General features: G+C 42.9%; 1 protein-coding gene across 1 annotated transcript; it reads right to left on the reverse strand.

Moving 5' to 3' along the window:
* Positions 1–1,078: 1,078 nt before the first annotated feature.
* TNFRSF1A (TNF receptor superfamily member 1A) lies at positions 1,079–17,542 on the reverse strand. The gene is made up of 10 exons (XM_079305791.1): positions 17,058–17,542; positions 8,071–8,272; positions 7,613–7,741; positions 7,161–7,307; positions 5,250–5,331; positions 4,867–4,934; positions 4,530–4,652; positions 4,155–4,192; positions 3,245–3,404; positions 1,079–2,658 (listed from the first exon to the last, which is right to left on the reverse strand). Exons 1-10 carry the CDS (start codon positions 17,094–17,096, stop codon positions 2,357–2,359), a joined length of 1,290 nt encoding a protein of 429 aa, XP_079161917.1. The 5' UTR covers positions 17,097–17,542; the 3' UTR covers positions 1,079–2,356.
* Positions 17,543–17,807: the final 265 nt, after the last annotated feature.

Consider the following 17,807-nt stretch of genomic DNA (forward strand, 5'->3'; position numbering starts at 1 on the left):
AACCTTTTTAAATTTACCAAGAAAGTGAACCTCGTTTTTCACGAGGCTCAGAGGCAGCACCATGAGAAGCCTCCACTCCCATATTTACATATATATTATCTATCCGAGTCACCTTCATTACCTTGAAGGAGTCTTCAGCATTCTCTGAAACGCTTCATAGCCATCGATTTCTATAAAATTCCTCCATGAAGCCACAACCAAGCAATGGCCTGAGGCCTGCTGCTTGTTGCGTACCTTGTGCCACAAGCTTTGCAAAACACGGATTTTAAATTATGTATTAAACAGTTTGAGATGGGGGAAAAAACCCCAAGGCTTAGACATCAAACCTGGAAAAGATTTTTGAGAATTTCCCCACTTCAAGCTCTTTCAATATACATATATACTTCTAATAATTATCATGCTGTTGTGCTTGTCTAACATAAATTATGAAAGAAAATTGTATTGCAATGTGCTTTATACGTCTCTGATTAAAAAAAAAAAAAAAAAAACCAGCAACAAAATCATCCTCAAGTAAAACAGGATGTAAGCACAGCAAAACAAAGCCTCAAATGGGGAATTAAAACTGACTTCAGTTCCTGGCTTTAGCACTGACTGTCAGGAACTTCCAAGTTTCAAGTAGGTGTCTTTCAAGTGGAATAGGAGTAGTCTTCCTTATTTAACATGGTGCTTTGGTTCCTCAGACAAAAACATGTAAGATTAACATTAAAGTATAATCTATTATTATTTTTTTATTTAAAGATATTTTCCTGTTTAAAAAGCCAGATACAAATCCAAATGACTCACTGTATATTGTTTAAAAATTCTCTCTAAATGTGCTGGCATTCATATTCTTGAATATCTGAGAAGACCTGCAACTGGATTTCATTTCAGTCCTACTTTCTGCACTCAGCTAGCTAGCTTCTTGTGGTGTGAAGTCAGCTAAGTTTTACATACCAAAGTACATAAAACTTGAGTGTTTTGTTAAAAAAATACACGAGATCACCAAGCCATCCACTCTTGACACTTCTGTAAGTTATTCCCCTTCCTCTGCCCCAGTCACAGTCACAGAAAATAAGCTGATATGAGCAAAACCAAAACAGACTTTAAAATATTCACTTTAATTCAGAACATTTAGTGTATTTACAATAGAAAGTTTCTCTCTGGTCAAGGGACTAGAGACTGAAAAAATCCATGCTACAGAAAAGTGGACAACCTGCACTGGTGCAGGCTGATTGATTTTTTTTTCATGTCTGGCTCACCCAGGGTAATTCCAGTGAAAAAGTGATGGAGACAGGCTGGAGATGGTACCGAATGGGTCCCACAGCCAAGCAGCAGTCACAGAATGCAGTCCAGGAAGTAGTGTGAAGTTATTCAACAGTTGCTAAAGTATCTATACAGGCACATACACAGTCCCATTTGCAGTTAGATTCATTGAATCATCCATATGTAGATAAGCAGGTAAACACAAGCCTACCAACCCATGTGCAAACACAGATTTGCAGAGGTGTTCATGCTACCTATGCTCATGCATTGGTACCACCTCACCCAGGCAGATGCACACACTCCTTGCCACCCTGCACTTGGACAAACACACAGGCAGATGTTCTGTTAATGCTAATTTAGATTGTTTCTAGATACAGAAAAAAAGCTTGAGAAAAAAAGCACCAAGCCTCTTATCTGACTCACTGGCTTGGAATCCCTACTCCTCTTGAGCCTGAGGGACATGGTGTAGAAAGAATAATGTCCTCCTGTTTCTGGCAGAGAACCAACTCTGCATCTCCAGGAGTCTTTTGCTACAGCGATACCTACTAGTTGCTAGTGGTTGACACCAAGAGGGGGCAATCCTCTCCTGCTCCCAGAAATAGGCACATCCTCCCACCACTTCCTCTGAGTCAGATTTGGCTATCAAAAGGCTGCAATATGAGCCACTTCAACTGGTTGATCTCGCAGAAAAATAGATCTGCAAGAAGTGAGTGAGTACTTTGATATCTGAACGGTCAGCTTAACCAAAGCACCCTACAAGTTTGCCCACCACATGATGTGTGGAGCATCTGTTCCAGCAACAACTTGTCCATAGAAACTGATCAGTGATCAAGTCATTCAGAGCTCCTATTTGCATCTTGGTCAGAGTCCACACACCACTTCTTTTATGAGGTGCTTTCCCTACTTGGGAAAGGAGGTGTTGCAGAGGTCTGCTGTGGCTTTAAGGTGTTGAACTACATGGTGGTTAAGAAGCAAACCTCAGACTTCCTCCAGCAGAATATGCTGCTGTTTCCAACAAACCCAGCTGACGAATGTTACAAAGATGGAGATACAGGGAAAAAAGAGAGCTATGATCCCCTCTTAATAGTCAAAGGCAGCTAAAAGCAGAAATAGATTAAAGATGGTTGTGGTGGCTGCAAAGTTGAGGAGAGTTCTGGTTTAGCAAAGCTTCTTGGACAGCGTCACTGCAGCCACTGAGCTCCATCTGGTTGAGAACACAGCTGATGTGCTCCACAGTGGCAGCATGGCCCAGCTGCAGTTTCCACAGTCTGAGCATCTCATACTGGGCGTCTCGCAAGCGCCGGTGCTCCAGCTCAATCCGCTCCAGGTCATAGTCACTGAGGCCCAGGCGCCGCACAAACTCCTTCCACCGAGACGGCGGCACCTGATCCACCACAGTGTACAGAATAGCAGGGTCTGTGATAAAGAGAGAAAACCATGAGAAGCAAGATTCTTCAACCTCAAGGAGGATGTGAATAATCCAGGGCTGGAGATTGGCTTGGTATCTTACATCTCCCCCTCTCGTTCAAGTCTTCTGCAGTTTTCCAAAGTAATCACAATGACTCGTGTGATGTCCAAACTTGCTCTTATCCCCCAAAACGTAATAGGAATGTTTCCACATGCTCTTGTATAAGGTTATGAGCAGAGTCAAGCACATTTGCTTAGGACCTTGCTGCCATACATTCTTGAAAAAGAATGAATTATTGAAATTATTCTGGGTCACTATCCCAGAGGCATTAACACTGACAACGTATCAACACATATGACAATCCATTTTGCTAGTAAGAAAAAGGGACAACAGAAAGGCCTTGCACAGATATTTAGTATATACAGACTCATAGGCTCTGAGCATGCTTCTGTCTTTTTACTGTGCTATGCACAGGGTACACATTCAGGTCACGTACACTGGGTAAGGTCTGTCCAGTATACCCCTAGCTGCATCTGCATAATTAGGTTCTTGTTTGACTAGGGAAGGAGAGAAGGATGAAGGAGTTTCACTTACTGTCTGGAAGCTGTGTCTTCCTGGCAGGTCTGACACAGTCTGGTAACTCAGGTGAACTCTGTGGCAGAGGTTCAGATGATACCGTTGCATTTACTTGCAATTCTGTTTCCTTCTGGGACTTAGGAACAAGGGTGGAAATTTCATTTCTCTTTTCCTCACCCTGAAAGACACATTACATAGTCCAGAATCACCCACAGCAGCACAGTACATCTGTCTCCTGCAAGTAACAACTAGCTTTATATGCTAAAATTTATCCAAGATGGGTGGGAGTGGGTGTTGAGATCTTAATTCTTCCTACATGCCTTGTTTCAGCAGAAGATACTAAACATTTCTTTCCAGCAGAACCCAAAAGGGTTTAACTTTCTTTTGTCACCATAAAACAGCAGTCTGGAAAAAAATACTTATTTACAAAATCAAGTAAGGCTGGGACCCAAAATCACCACCATTCTAGAAGCTCCACATGTTACCTTTCCATCAGCCTCCTCTCTAAGGCTGCAAAAACCCCACCTCAGCTTCTGCATGGGCCATCTTATTTGCAGTTACCTTGGACCTCAGAGAATACTGTGAAGCAGCACTGACAGTGAAGTAAAATTATTTAAATCCTCCAAGCTTGGGGTACCCAGAGAGAAAAGGGGATTAAGAACCAACTATCCAGAAAAAAACGGATCCAGGAAAAAAGAAAAAAAGAAAAAAGCCAGGAATTTGAAAAGCATCCTCTAGAAGAGAGGAAGTAAAGTGTTATTGGCTCTACCCTCTACAGGAAAAGACTTCTGAGTTAAACAACCCTATTATCAGCTCACTTGAAAATACAAAGCCTGAAAATAGCCCATGGGGAAAAATATTGCTCCAGATACTAGACTAACACGTTTGAAAGTGGAAAGTAAGCTCTTATACCCATCATCCTGCTCACCTCTGATACTGTCTCCTTGGTTGTCTGTGGTAAAGAAACTGCAAAGAAAGAAAGAAAAAAGCAGAAATTATTTTCACTTCCTCTCATTCCAGAGAAAACCAGAAAGCAGCTATTCACAATCCTGCCCTCAAAAATGTTTTATAGCAAAATACACATCCCAGAAATAAGTTCATGTGCACTTCCAGTCACAGCTATGGGTTTGGATGCAGAACTGCAACAAGAGCCTTGACTATTTCGTTCTTGGGCTACTTGGGCCTTGCAGCAGAGCAGAATAAGGGGATTCCACTTTCTCCCTCACGCACATGCACACACAAAACCACACAGAGAAACACTGTCTATCCCAATTAATATCACTGCACATGTCATTGTACTCACCACAGGAGTTGAAAGACAACACTACCCTTTTTTTCAGGACCAGCTTCCCTACTTTATGTGCAACGAAGAGGATAGAGATAAATCCAAATATTGCAACAAGGGTGCCAAGTACAATGTTTCCATCTGAACAAAAGGAAGAGAGCAAATGCATGAGTGACTAAGAAAAGAAGAGGTAAGTGATAGAGGAAAAACAGCAAGTAAAGATTTGCAAATGATAGGGAGAAAAAGGATAATGGTTTGACAAATTGAAAAATATAACCCTTTACATTAAGGCATTAAGAGAACAACTCCCCACAATGAAAAGATTCCACTACCCATCAGTCCCCTGAGTACTCACTCAGCCCAGATGAAGTCTGTGAGGTAGTGACTGGGCTAGGACACCGCAAGCAGTCTTCTCCAGTGCAGCTGAAAGCGCAAATCAGAGGGGTGAGTATGCATGCAATGAAACTCTAGCCGTTTGCAACCATCCTAATTAACAGACGAATCCAGGTAAGCCTGCAAAGCAGAGCAATGCAGTATGACTAGTGACTTTGGGCTCTCAGTGGGCTGATGCCTACTGATGGAAGAGACTCAGGGTGAAGACCCACTTGCCCCAGAAGGGCAATTAAAATATTGTAAAGTTATGTCTAGATAAAAAGAGTTGTGAGAATTTCTTTGCCCTGTGGAGCTCCTTCTGTCTCTCCTACTCAGCAGTGGGGCATACGGAGTAAAAAAGCTTACCTGTTGCAAGGCTTGCAAATATTACTACGTGACAAGAAGAACTGAGGCTTACACCTGCAAATTGCATCTTTGTTTTTTGAACCTGTAGAGGAAAAAAAAGAAAAAAAACCAGAAACTGTTGCATTATCTGGACAGAGAAGAAAATAAAGGGAAAAAATCCAATCCAAGATACATGAGAGATTATCCTTTTTTAAGCCTGGAAAACTGCTACTGAGCAAGAGAAAGGATTTGATCTACATATAAAAACAGAGCTGGGGGAAGATAGAAGTAATAAAAATAAGAGTGCCACTGTTATGAAGGTTGGCACCTCTGTAGAGGTTTGGAAAGGGACTATAATTGCAGAGCAGTTGAAATTAGTATAATGTGCAAAAAAGCAGTAAAAGTCACTTAAGTTCAAGCATGACAGGAAGGGGGAACCACATTAGTCAGGCCAAGTTGTGGGAGAAGAGGTTCCTGAGCAGCTGGAACTGGTGAGGAAGTCAGTTCTGGGCAGGGAGACATCACTTCAAGTCATGGAACACATAAGCACTCTTCTGATGTTGTAAGTGGAAGAAATTAAAGAACTATTGCTTCTAAGTAAGTCACAGGAGAGAGCCTGAGTAAAACAGGTGTGGGGAGGAGCAGGCAGGAACAGTGATGGAAGGACATCAAATTGCATGAGAGGAGGGGAAATTGTACTAGAATAAGGAGTATGCATTCTGTGGCAAGTGAGGGATGGGAAGAAAACAGTTGTACATCAGCGAAGAGGGAAGGAAGTTGCTCAAGGCTTGTGTGGAAACTGTGACAAGGTGATTGAGCACTAGAGGGAACACATTCACCAGTGAAACAGCAAACCTCACACTGAGCAGGGTAAGAGATGGGAAAGGGATCAGGAGCAGCACAGTTTGCAAAGAGAGGATAGCTTTAATACAAGGAGGGCGTGGGAGCAGCTGGACTGGAAGCATGGCTTGCTGGATGATTAAAGAATAATGACTAAATTAATTATAATTGTGTCTTTTGTACAGATCATGACCCGCTGAATAAGATGTTCAGAGGGGAGTGTGTGTCCTTGGGCTGGAAGGCAGCAACTAAGGAATGTATGTATGTGCAGACTTGGAAGACCAGTCAACATGTGAATGGGCACAGATGTGTGCTGTCTTGTTTGGCTGCACAGTCAGATCTGCCTGTGCAACCTTATAAAACAGCTAATCAAGGATATAAAGTCAGTGTTGCATCCAATACTGACTCGTGCTTTCTCAGTTATCACACATGAAAAGAAGATTTTAAAGGTATATGGAAAGATCTAGACTACAGGCAGTAGTGTTTAAGATCTCTGATGAGGAGATGAGGCACCTTGGGACAGCTAACACAAGTACTTCTCCCAGACACTGGCATCATCACAAGGTAATGCCCAATGCCACTGTAGTTCAATATTACTAGCAGGTCTTTTCTTTAGAACACTGCACAGAACACTGTGCTCGTTCAGCAACTGACTGACAAGCAGTTCAGCTGAGCACTGGGACCAAAGGTATTTCCATCCATCGTATTCCAAGTGCTTCCAGCAGTTGGTAGGGGAAATGCGGTGAGCATCAAGAGAAAGACAAACAAAGAAAGTAAGGGGAAACCTGCTCTAGAACAAAAAGACTTTGCTTCAGGACAGGCAAGGCAGAGGCACCAAAATTAAGTAGAAAGTAGCTCCTCACAACAGCCAAAACCAAGAAACCCTTCAAGGACAAAAGAAAGCAGCTATGATAAGAAACAGGGATTGATGCCAGAGGAAGCAAAAAATCACAGTCTTTCTGGGGAAAGAGGGCAGCCAAGCCCTAGTTGTTCCAAAACTACCATCCTTTCAGTGCAAGGCATTGTAGCATATCAGAAAGTCTACCCTACTACAGTACATCTGCACTGGAGCCATATCCATGCCATACTCACAGCTGGCAATAATCCCATTGGCACATGAGCTGCAGTTCCTACACTGGAAGAATTCAGACTCAGAATCAACCTGATACTGATTCTTCTGACAGCCACATATAGTATCTTGCTGTGGGGTGCAGGGGGTCTCTACTATCTGTTGGAGTTCTGAAGAAAGAAAGGAGAAATTATTACTCCAGCCTCTTCCTTCACCTTCAGCTGAGAGCAGTTATGATGATAGGTATTGTTCTCCCCTAATTTTCACAGAAAAAGGCCAGAAAGACCTGCAAACTGCATCTTAGACTGCACTAATTTGGTGACCCTTATTCCTGCTGCCCCTAAACACTCCCCATACACTGTCTTACTCATTCAATTGCTTACTTTTCCAAGCTCCCTTGCTCACCTTTGCCATCCTCTGCAGCCCTCATCCACCACCATTTTCCTCAGATCCTGCAGATCTGACAGTAACTCACCTGCATGACAGCGTGTGCACCGGAAGCATTTAGACATGGTGTTATCAACAGCTGTGAATGTGCCCTTGGCACAAGGAAGACAGACAGTTGCCTGGTTGGGCCCATCACAGTCTTTTGCCTTGTAGGTACCTGCAAGAAATTCACTTAACAGAGCTCTGACAGGAAGGCACATGCATTGTCTAAGTGAGGACAGGAGTCACCGGTTCCTCAAAGAAACCTTGGGATTGATGGCATAAGGAACAAGTATGCTTTCTCTCACCACTGTGAATGACACTGACAGCCCATAAGAGGAGAAAAGGAATACGAATAAATAAAAGGAATAAGAATTTATCTGAATTTAGGGATAGGTACCGAGCAAAGGGAGAGTTGATTAGCCGTAGGAAAGAGACAGTTTAAGAGTGCAGGACAGGGAAATGCCTCCAAGGTGAAAGTCACTATACTGTATTTATTTTGTGTACCTGCATGACACCTCATGCAGCAGTGGGTCTTTCTGGGGTGTAGGTATTGTCCTAGTTGACAGTGCATCTGTTTCTTTTCTCTCCTCAAAGGGTTTGAGGGGTCTCTTCCATCCAAAGCTACCTGACGGACTTGCAGTCTATATGGTAGTGGAGTAATTTCTACAGATTCCTTTGTCAACACACAGACAAAAATTAGAATAACCTGTAAATAGAGAGGAAGGGAGGGAGAGGAGAGAAACAAGGTGAAAAAACATTATATCCTCCTGCAGACTGCACCTCTGACTTCCGCACTTAGAATTAAATCATGAGTTCAGTTTACTTGGCTAATTCTGGTAATGGGACCCTCCACTGGCAAATGTGTGTGGGGAGATATTTACAAAAATAAACCCTAACAAACCAATGCCTGCCATCTGTGATATTAATATACTGTTCAATTGCCTCTATGGCAAACTGGTTGTATATAAAACAAATATTTTTCATGATGTGTGTTTTATACATGGAATGCCTTGAAAATGCTGCAGCTTGCATAAAAGTTACACAACAGCAAAGAAATGTTTTTATTAAGGAAGGCAGTAAGGCTGTCCATGTAGAAACAGTTCCACAGAGAAGAATGCACCCAGTACTTGAAGTTCTACTGAATAAATACACAAGATGGGAAGTTTGGAATAAGACAGCAAAGGAGGATCTCACTGCCTGCAAAGTACAGGAAATCTTCCAAAATGCCTCCTGAGCAAGCCAGAGCTAGAAATGTGGGAAAGTTAGTTTTTTGACTTCTCCCAGTGTCAAATGTGCATTTTTCCTCTAAACTGCATCTGTTAACAATCAGCCTGTACAGTTTGACACAAAAATACACAGTTTCTTCTTGTTTTAAACTCCTTTAAGATTTGATTTCTATTTTTCCACTTGAAAGTTAGTGTTGTCATGCCAATCTTAACAGAAATATTAAGATTGGCATAACTGCCATATGACTGTAAGAGAGTGTAACTTTGTACACCCACATACACATGAACCAAGGGTTAAAAGCACAGCCTGTACCAATAATGAAGGATGCCATTCCTTGGACACTGTTTTCACAACACGATTCCTAGCATTAAAATTGAGAAATATACTGCTTATGTAATGGCCAAAAGGTCTCCACTCTGGTAAGACCACAGCATAAATGACTCATCAGCAAAAGATCTTATACCGGAAGGATGGTAAGAAGATTGCAGCATATCACAAATACAACTCCTTTGCCTGTTGGCCCAATAGAAAAACAGACCTCAGCATGCATTTCAAACATTAAGATAAAGAAATAAACATGCAACAACAAAAAGGTAAAAAAAAAACCCAACAAAACAAAACCAGTAAAAACCTGGCCCAACTTGCTGCAGTCAGCAAGTTTCTACAGCAAAGACCCATCCCATACCAACCAATGGGTCCTGAAAAGTATGAAAGATTTGTGCAAAAACTACTTTATAGTACCATGAAGAAGTCCAGCAATATGATTAAGACTTGGCAACCTGCATCCCTTGTCATCCTCTTTGCTCATAAGTGATCCTGACCACACTATCTGGACATCCATGTGTTGATGCATCTGAGCATGTTACAAGATGTACCAATGAATTCTATGTATCAGATCATGTGACCGATGAAAATTAACTATTTTTTTTGCAAATGAACACTGCCTTACCAATATAATCTCAAAGTTTTACTACACTACCTTCCCTGTAATTGTAATGTTTTCCCAGCTTGTCTTTCGGAAATTGTGTTTTTGAAGATGCCCTGCAATACAGGCACAGCTTCAGTGTTCCTTTGTTCGATTGGTTGGGTTTCTTTTGCTTTTTCGGCTAGGAGAGTTATAGCAAAAGCAAAGTAAACCAATAAGGGTAAACCACATTTTGTGGTAGCAAGTACATAGAATGAAATGGCTAAGACAGCCCTACACTGTTGTGTTTCTCTTTCAGATTTAAAGCCTTAGGGGAGAAAGATACATACATAAAAGTAACCTAAACCTCAAGAAGGATGGAGTTTGCAACTCTGAGAAAGCTAAAGCATCGTTTTTCAGAGAGCTCTGACATATTCAATGAACCAGATGTTAAATGGTGGACAGGAAAAACAAGAACCACATATTTAAATAGATATAATTTCAGACTTAATTAACTGACCACAGAATAATTGTAAGCACTCCAACAACTCCTCAGAGAAACTAAAAATTGTTTCAGCAGCTAGCATTACAAGATTTATTGCTTGCAGGAAAATGGATGAAAAATCCTTCACACAGATTATCTGGCACACAGCAACAATAAAAACATCCTGATTCTATAGGCAGTGATTAATCCCTGATAAGAGAATATAAACAGTCAGTCCATAAGTCACACAAATCAGCAATACAAAGAAGAGGAAAGCATCAAAGATTAAGCCAAAAATACAGAGAAAATACACATTCAAAGCCAAAAGAAAACAGAAGTGCTTTTAATTTTTCAGATTTAGTGAAAGCATATCCGTAAGTGTCATCAAAGCAGAGTTAATACATTACAGACCACAGTCTGAGGAATAGAGAGTCACCGGCCACAAGCGACACATCCCTAAGACTCAGCTATCCAGCAAAATCATTCACATGATGGAAAAAAAAACAAAACACCGCTGTCTTAAGCACCTCCCCAAGCCATTCAGCAATACACTGATTTATACCAATGAACAATTTCATCAAATTTCGGTAATACATGAAATTAGAATAGTCTGTTCTGCTTCAGATGGAAGGCATATAACTTGTGGTATATGAACTGTGACAACCAGATTACAACATGGACTACAGAACTGATCAAAACCCTCAGCAAAACTAACCTAAGAGGATATGAAGGTGACCACATGGCAACCACTTGGTAGTGAAAGAGTGACCCTACGAAGAGTAAGAAGACTCCTTTATAGTCATGTTTTTGATCCAGACTGTGACTTCAGGGATAGAGAGTTTAGACCATAAGGGTGTAATTGCCCAGGGATTTCCTTGTTGGGGGTCCCTTTTTTGAGACACCTGGCTTAAACTACCATTTAACACAGTTGTTTTTACCAATAAATCTGTCTGACGGAGGTAAGAGCCTGATATTTAAAAATTCTTTAGCAGTTTTCCCTCCTCTAGACGCATTCAAAGATCTTCAAATCTTTGTGAGGCTCCAAACTGCTGCCAGCACTCGGATGAGGCTGCACCAGCACTGAGAACAGCAGTGATCCCCCCTCTGCCAGGCTGTGCTGCCGTGTTTGATGCCCCCCAGGACAGGGACAGCCCTCTGGGCTGAGTCCTGCTGACTCACTGAGCTCCTGCCCACCCCCAGGGCCCTCCCTGCAGGGCACCCCCTAGACATTCCCAGTTTAGATGTATGCCTGGAGTTGACACAGTCCCAAGCTTCAGAATCCAGCATTTGGACTTGCACAATTTCATTCCAATAATCAATGCTCAAATTTATCTAGAATAAATACACTGAACAGAACTGGCCCTAGAATTGAGCCCTGAGGAACACTGCCAGCCAGATTTATCTCAGTTCACCAAGCACTGAAGCCTCAAGTCATTGATAAGAGTTTGCTGAGGCAAAGTTTATAGGTCTTCTGCAAGTGAAATAAACTGAATTTCCATTTTCAGATGTACAGTTCAGTCCACTGGCCAGGATAAAAAAAACAGTACCCACTAAGCAACTTCCCAGAGACAACGTGTATTACCTAAGCCAAGTGATTCAAACCACATGTGATGCACACCACTGATTCATACCTACTCACTCATCTCAGTGAGTAGGGATCACCCAGGGAAAACAGAGTCAGTAGAAACTCTAGGGTTTACTTCTGAAACTGCTACAGGAATAACCAAAATATGGCAGAATGCTGCTTCCTTAAAACATTTCACCCCTCTGGGAGACAGCTGTGTTCCCTGCACATTTTCCTTACATACAAGGCAGCCCTAGTTCCTTCCCATGCCTTATGCCAGCACTTCACCTACAATGAAAAATGGCACAACAGCACAAGCCCAAAAGCTCTTCTATGCAAGATTTTGTCAGCTGAGACAATTTTCACACTCAAATATTCTTGAATCACTGCCACCACTACAATTTACACCCTTGTTTCTGCTTCTGCCTCACCAGGCCATGCACAAGAACTGCAATGAGGTGATATCCTCCAGAAAAAGGCAAAGGAAGAAAGCAAGGGCAAAGATAAAAGTGAAGAACAGAGCAAGATGCCAGAAAGATGGGTGAGAGGGTGGAAATAAGGGACATCTGAGAGCAGTGTTCTCAGGACAAGAAGACATAAAGCACAGTACTTGTGCAGCATGTCAGTGCTATCCCATATTATCACCTCACAAGACTGGGAAATACCAAATTATTCAGCATGAATGGCTGCAGCCCTGCTGCAACCTGCCAGGCTCCTCCTGCAGGGAGAAGGGTGGAGGGAATGGGTACAGAGACACACAGGTCATTTTGCTACCTTTAATACTCTTGCTTCAAAAACCACACCATACTAGTAGTTATAACTATCTATATTGTGTTGTAAATAATTATGAATTAAGTCTTTTAGTCTCAGCATTACCATCATCAGTGAAATAAATATTTGATTCATATAAATATGTTTAGTTTGTCATCCTTAATCTTCAGGGACCAAGTTGCATGAAGATTCCATTGTAATAACTTAATCAACCACTGCTCTCAAAAAAGGCTTCCATTTTGCAAATTCCATTTTTAAACTAAATAACTGCCTGCAAATACAAGGCATTATGAGTCATTAGAGTCTCAAATTATTTTGTAACAGCAAGTTACCTTGGCTTAAGAATCCAACATGACACACGACCCATGCACAAGTATTCTACATATGAATCATCTTTTAGCCTTTTTAATGAGTCATAAAAAATTAGTCAGTTTGGAGACTTGAATGAAAATCAATATCTTACTCAGACTAATGAGCTACCAAAGAAATCAGGGTACAGGATTTACCCTTATGTTCTTTGTCTGGTTCAGCCATTTCCAAAAGCTCTTTGAGCTTTGCATCTGTTTTAGTTTCCTAAACAAAGATGAAAGGGAAACAAGAACTTCTGCTTTACGCATTGAGAAATCTGCATTCAAGCAATATTTGCAGGAAGCTTTTGTCATTGCTCACTAAAATCTAGAAAGGACAAAAGAAGGCTACAAGAACTACTATTATAAATAATCTTCCATTTTTTGAAGATCAGATGAAAGAATGCTGTATTTCAGGCCCTGTCTAAAATCAGAAGACTAGTAATAGCTTTGATACAATTAAGAAAGGCCTTAGAAATCTTAACTTACAAACCAAGAGAAAACTGTGATTATCTATAAAGATTGTGGACTTCACATCATAAAATATCATTAAGTATATAAAGTTATTTCATATTAGTAGAGATTAAGAAAATAATGGAGAAGTCATTAGGTGATAACGACCGTAAGAAAATTTCTTTGGAAGTTTTCCCTCTGAGGACACTGTGCTGAACACAGAGTGCCACATTCACTGACCCTCGACACCCCAGCACTTTGTCTGCCTGTTTTCAGGGCTGAGTTCCACTGTGCTGCTGTACAGCCTCACATCAGAGTGCTGATGGAACAGGAGCCATGGGAAGGTTCAGCGGGGTCTTTACTTTTCCATCCTGAAATGATTTTCAGCGGGGCATGAGCGCTCTGCCCCTGCCCACACTGAACCGCACATGGACCTGCTCATGCCCCTCAGTGACTCACTAGGTGAATTTTTATGGCAGGTTAATTGTCAAATGCTGAGTCCTACTGATCAGAACAGATATATTGCTGTTTGTTTAATAGAGAAATGTAGTGACAGTGCTTTGAGATATGCTTTCCACTGTCAGGGTCCTAAAAGCATATCTCAAAGATATGTGTTAGCAAAGGAAGCACTCGGCTATCCAGAGATTACAAAAGAGAACACAAGGCATCTGCCCCAAATACAAACACAACTTCTTTGTGATGACTAAAGGAAATGGGTAAGAAAGAGCAAAATTACAACACTGGGTTTACCACAAATAATATTGCTACTGCAGAAAATTGATTACCTAATGAAAAGGGAAAGGCATACAAACTATCAGTACTGGCTACTTGCGAGAACAAGAATTTCCACATAAGTGTACTTGGTACAGACCCTAATATAAACGTTTCATTTGGCTAGAAGTAGTTAGTCCTAAAAATAGAAATTAAAATTAGATTAATAAGCAGTAAATGTTCAATTAGTCTGATTGGAGGAAAAAATCAGAAATGCAATCAAGTGCTATTAATTATTAGGAAAGGATTTGAGAACATAACCAAGTGTGTTGTTATGACAATATATAAAGGATTCAATCTGGACTGCAGTTCTGGTCCCCAACATTAAGAATATAAATTTACCCAGATATAATACAAAGAAAAGTAAAAAGGACCATCAATGATACAGACTGACAGCCACAAAGGAAATTATAAAATATACCAGTCTATAAGACAGAAAACTGAGCCAAGGATACTGTAGCAAGCTCAAAGTCATGAATGCCAAAGAGAAGGTGAACTGGGATGCATGCTCTGTCTCTTCCAATACAAGAACTAAGAGGCATCACATAAGACAAGCAGCAGAGAGGTTCAAAACAAACACAGGGAGGTACTTTTACAGCCAACATGTAGCTGAGGTGTGGGAGTCCCTGAGACAGTGCTGGCTCTGCCAGAAATCTGTCCTGGTTCCAAAACTGATCACCACATGCATCAGCAGAAGGAAAAAAAAAAAAAACAACACTGTAACGAAGATGCCATTTCAACTTGGAAACTCCTATAGTCCCAGCTCACTGGAAGTCAGCAAAGTATTCTTATTTTTCGCTGCTGTACACTTGCTCTGCTCCAAAACCATTGGCAGGCACCTGTGACTGGTCACTACTGGAAACAGGATGGTGGCCCAATAGCTCTTTCTTACAATCTAACTGGTGGCCTAGTTTTCAGTTTTTATATAATGTAGCTTCTAACTTCAAAATGGCAGTTTCTGCCCTTACTTTGAAAAGAAATCAGTGCCAAAAGTATCCTTATAGCTACTTTGTCTTTTTTCTTCATAAAAGGTAATTTTATTTAATAAATGAAACTTCTATTATATTTTTTTTTCTTTTAATGAGATAGAAAACACCCTGGCCTTAGTGAAGACGAATGCCATTTTGTCCACTGTAAAAGTCAGGAGTGCATGGGAAAAAAGCAGAGGACCTGAAAATGAGTTCAAGGACAGGCAGAAAGAGTGAATGCATGGAAAAAGGCTACAGGAAATTTTGAGAAAAGAAAGGCTGTGAGGCCAAATAGGTTAATATGCAAAATAAATGACAGATGGAAGGGCATGCAACAGAGTGAGACCTGTAACTCTGGGGAAAAAAAAATATGATTTTATTGAAAAGATAAACATTATCTGTAGGGAGCAGCATGTTGTTGACAAGTTGAAATGCAAACAGGAAGTGGAAAACATCTTCAAAAAGAAATCCCACTGAAGGATGCTTCCTCCAGTATCTTATTTAACTGAAGATAATATAATAAATTTGGGGAATCCGATAGGTTTTTCCATTTTTTGCCAACTGAATGAATAGTATCACATATAATATCTGATTACACCAAAATGTGTGCACTTCTATTCCTAAGCTAGAAACACACTTTTCAGGTTTTCTAGCTGCTTCGAAATCTGTCCATAATTCAATAGTTTATGAATCCTCCCTAAGTCTCAAGATGGTAAGTGATCCACAGCTAGAGTCAAGGTATTCCTTCTCGTGAGTTTTAATCGTACTGTCCTGCAATTGCTAGCTTTAAGTCTATTACCGGGTTTCCAAACCTTTCAAGTGGTAAAAAAAACCCCCAAACCCCACAAATTATCAACTAACCCAACATTACAAGTCCAGGGCAGCCAAGTGCAAGTGTGCATTACTAGGATGCTCAGGTATTTAACGACAAATAGTTTGACCTTGTAACTTCTACAGAAGAATTTATAGCCACGTTGTGATGCTGAGTGACACCACTCCACTGTCCTAGCTTCACCACGTATCTGCTGATACTGGATAGCCATTCACATCTGGCAATCAGGTTATTCATAAAACTCTCAAATTTCTTTTACAACTTTTTCGCTCGCAAAATCACAATGGGAAGCTTAAAAGTCTTGCCTCACGAAGCCCGGGAAGGCTAAAGAAAATCTACCGGTAAAGCAGAACTCGCTTTTATACAAATCCCGTGGTTTGAGGCGTAGCTACAACCCGCTAATCTCTGTTCAGATGCCCGCAGAGTGGCATTTGTGTGCGGCCGGCTGCACAGTAAAGCGGGGGCGGCTCGTTCCCGGCCCCCGCACAGCGGCGGCGGGAGCGGAGCGGCTCCGATCCCGGCCGGGCGGCTCGGTGCCCCGGCGAGCCCCAGCGCCCGGACCGCCCCGCGCGTTAACGGCCGCGCCGCGGGCTCCAGGGAATCTACCGCCGTTCCCGTAAACTCAGACGCCTTTTCCCAGAGTCGGGATAAATCCCGGAAACGGCGGCAGAGAACTCGGTGCCCAGCGGTGGGCGGGGAGTGGCGGGAGGGAGGCGGCGAGCACGGCAGTGCCGCTGCCCTGCTTCCCCGCGGGCACCCGACGGATGGCGCGGCTCGGCTGTCCGACCCGCTACCGCCGCTCCAGCCGCTCCGGCGCCCGCACCAGCCTCCCCTGCGACGACGACCGCCCGCCTCGCCCGCCCGCAGACTCCCCGAGCCCTGCTCCGCTGCTGCCCGCCCCGGCATGGGGCTGCCGAGAGGGGAGTCCCAGCCAGCCGGAGAGGGAGAGCAGAAAGCGAGCTGTCCGCAGACCGGCAGCGACGGGGAGCCCGACGGCGGCCGGGAGAGTCGAAGAGAGCCCGGGCCCGAAAGCTCGACGGCGGACACAGCTCTGCGGACCCGCAGTGGGCTGCAGATCCGCGGCACCGGAGCTGTCGCCGGGAGAGGCGGTGTCCCGCCGGCGCACGGCCCCGCTCCGTCGGGAGCGGCGAAGTCCCCGCCGTGACTTACCGTCCCCAGCGAGGTGCGGGGCAGCGCCGGGCCGCGCATGGCTCCGCGGCCCGCTACATCCCCGTGGCAGGGTCCCTCACGTCCAGAGGAAGCCGCCCCAGCCCTACCCAGCGCCGGCCGGAGCAGCGCAGAGAATGACTACCCCCTCTCCAACTTCCTGGCAGCGGCAGCAGGAAAGAGAGAGGCGAGCGGGAGGCGGCCCTCCGCCGCGCCGAGCCCCGCCCGCCCTCCGCCGCGCGAGAACCGGCGTTGGCAGTATTCCTTAAAATCCCAGACGGACAAGCTGAAAAAAAGCAACTGATGCTACATCGAGCGGCTAAAGCTGCTAGAAAACACGGGAAAGGAGTCAGAGGAAGTCTACTGATACCTTAAAGTTCTTGACACAGGAGTGTTTCACTCTTCAGTTGTACTTTTTTCCACGTGAAAATTAACCATGTACTTCTAAGAAAAAGATTTCTTGCATCTTGACTGCCTTAATTTTAAAGAAAGGCATTTTTCATCCACGATCACCATCCTGTACTTTGTAATTTAAAACACACGTTTTCTTGTACACTCCAATGAACCAGCTGTAGAGATAGTGCAAATATAAGCAAAACCAACATGACATTCTGTGTAAGCCCAGCTTCATTAGAATATCCTGTTAGCATGCTTGAAAAACAAAAATACAGCTAGGAATGAGTGCCTAAATGATAAAGAACTCAGCTTCATTTGTTGCCCAGGACTTTCCCTTGCTTTCTGGAATTGTCTCTG

The sequence above is a fragment of the Erithacus rubecula genome (assembly GCF_903797595.1).
Source record: "Erithacus rubecula genome assembly, chromosome: 1".
NCBI lineage: Eukaryota > Metazoa > Chordata > Aves > Passeriformes > Muscicapidae > Erithacus > Erithacus rubecula.

Excerpts from the sequence above, each read along its gene's own strand:
- TNFRSF1A (XM_079305791.1), bottom strand. The coding sequence starts at position 17,096 with ATGCGCGGCCCGGCGCTGCCCCGCACCTCGCTGGGGACG. Across the intron at positions 4,653-4,866 it reads ACAGACTTCATCTGGGCTGA|ATGGAAACATTGTACTTGGC; the intron begins GTGAGTACTCAG and ends CCTTTTGTTCAG. Across the intron at positions 2,659-3,244 it reads GAAGACACAGCTTCCAGACA|ACCCTGCTATTCTGTACACT; the intron begins GTAAGTGAAACT and ends TCTTTATCACAG.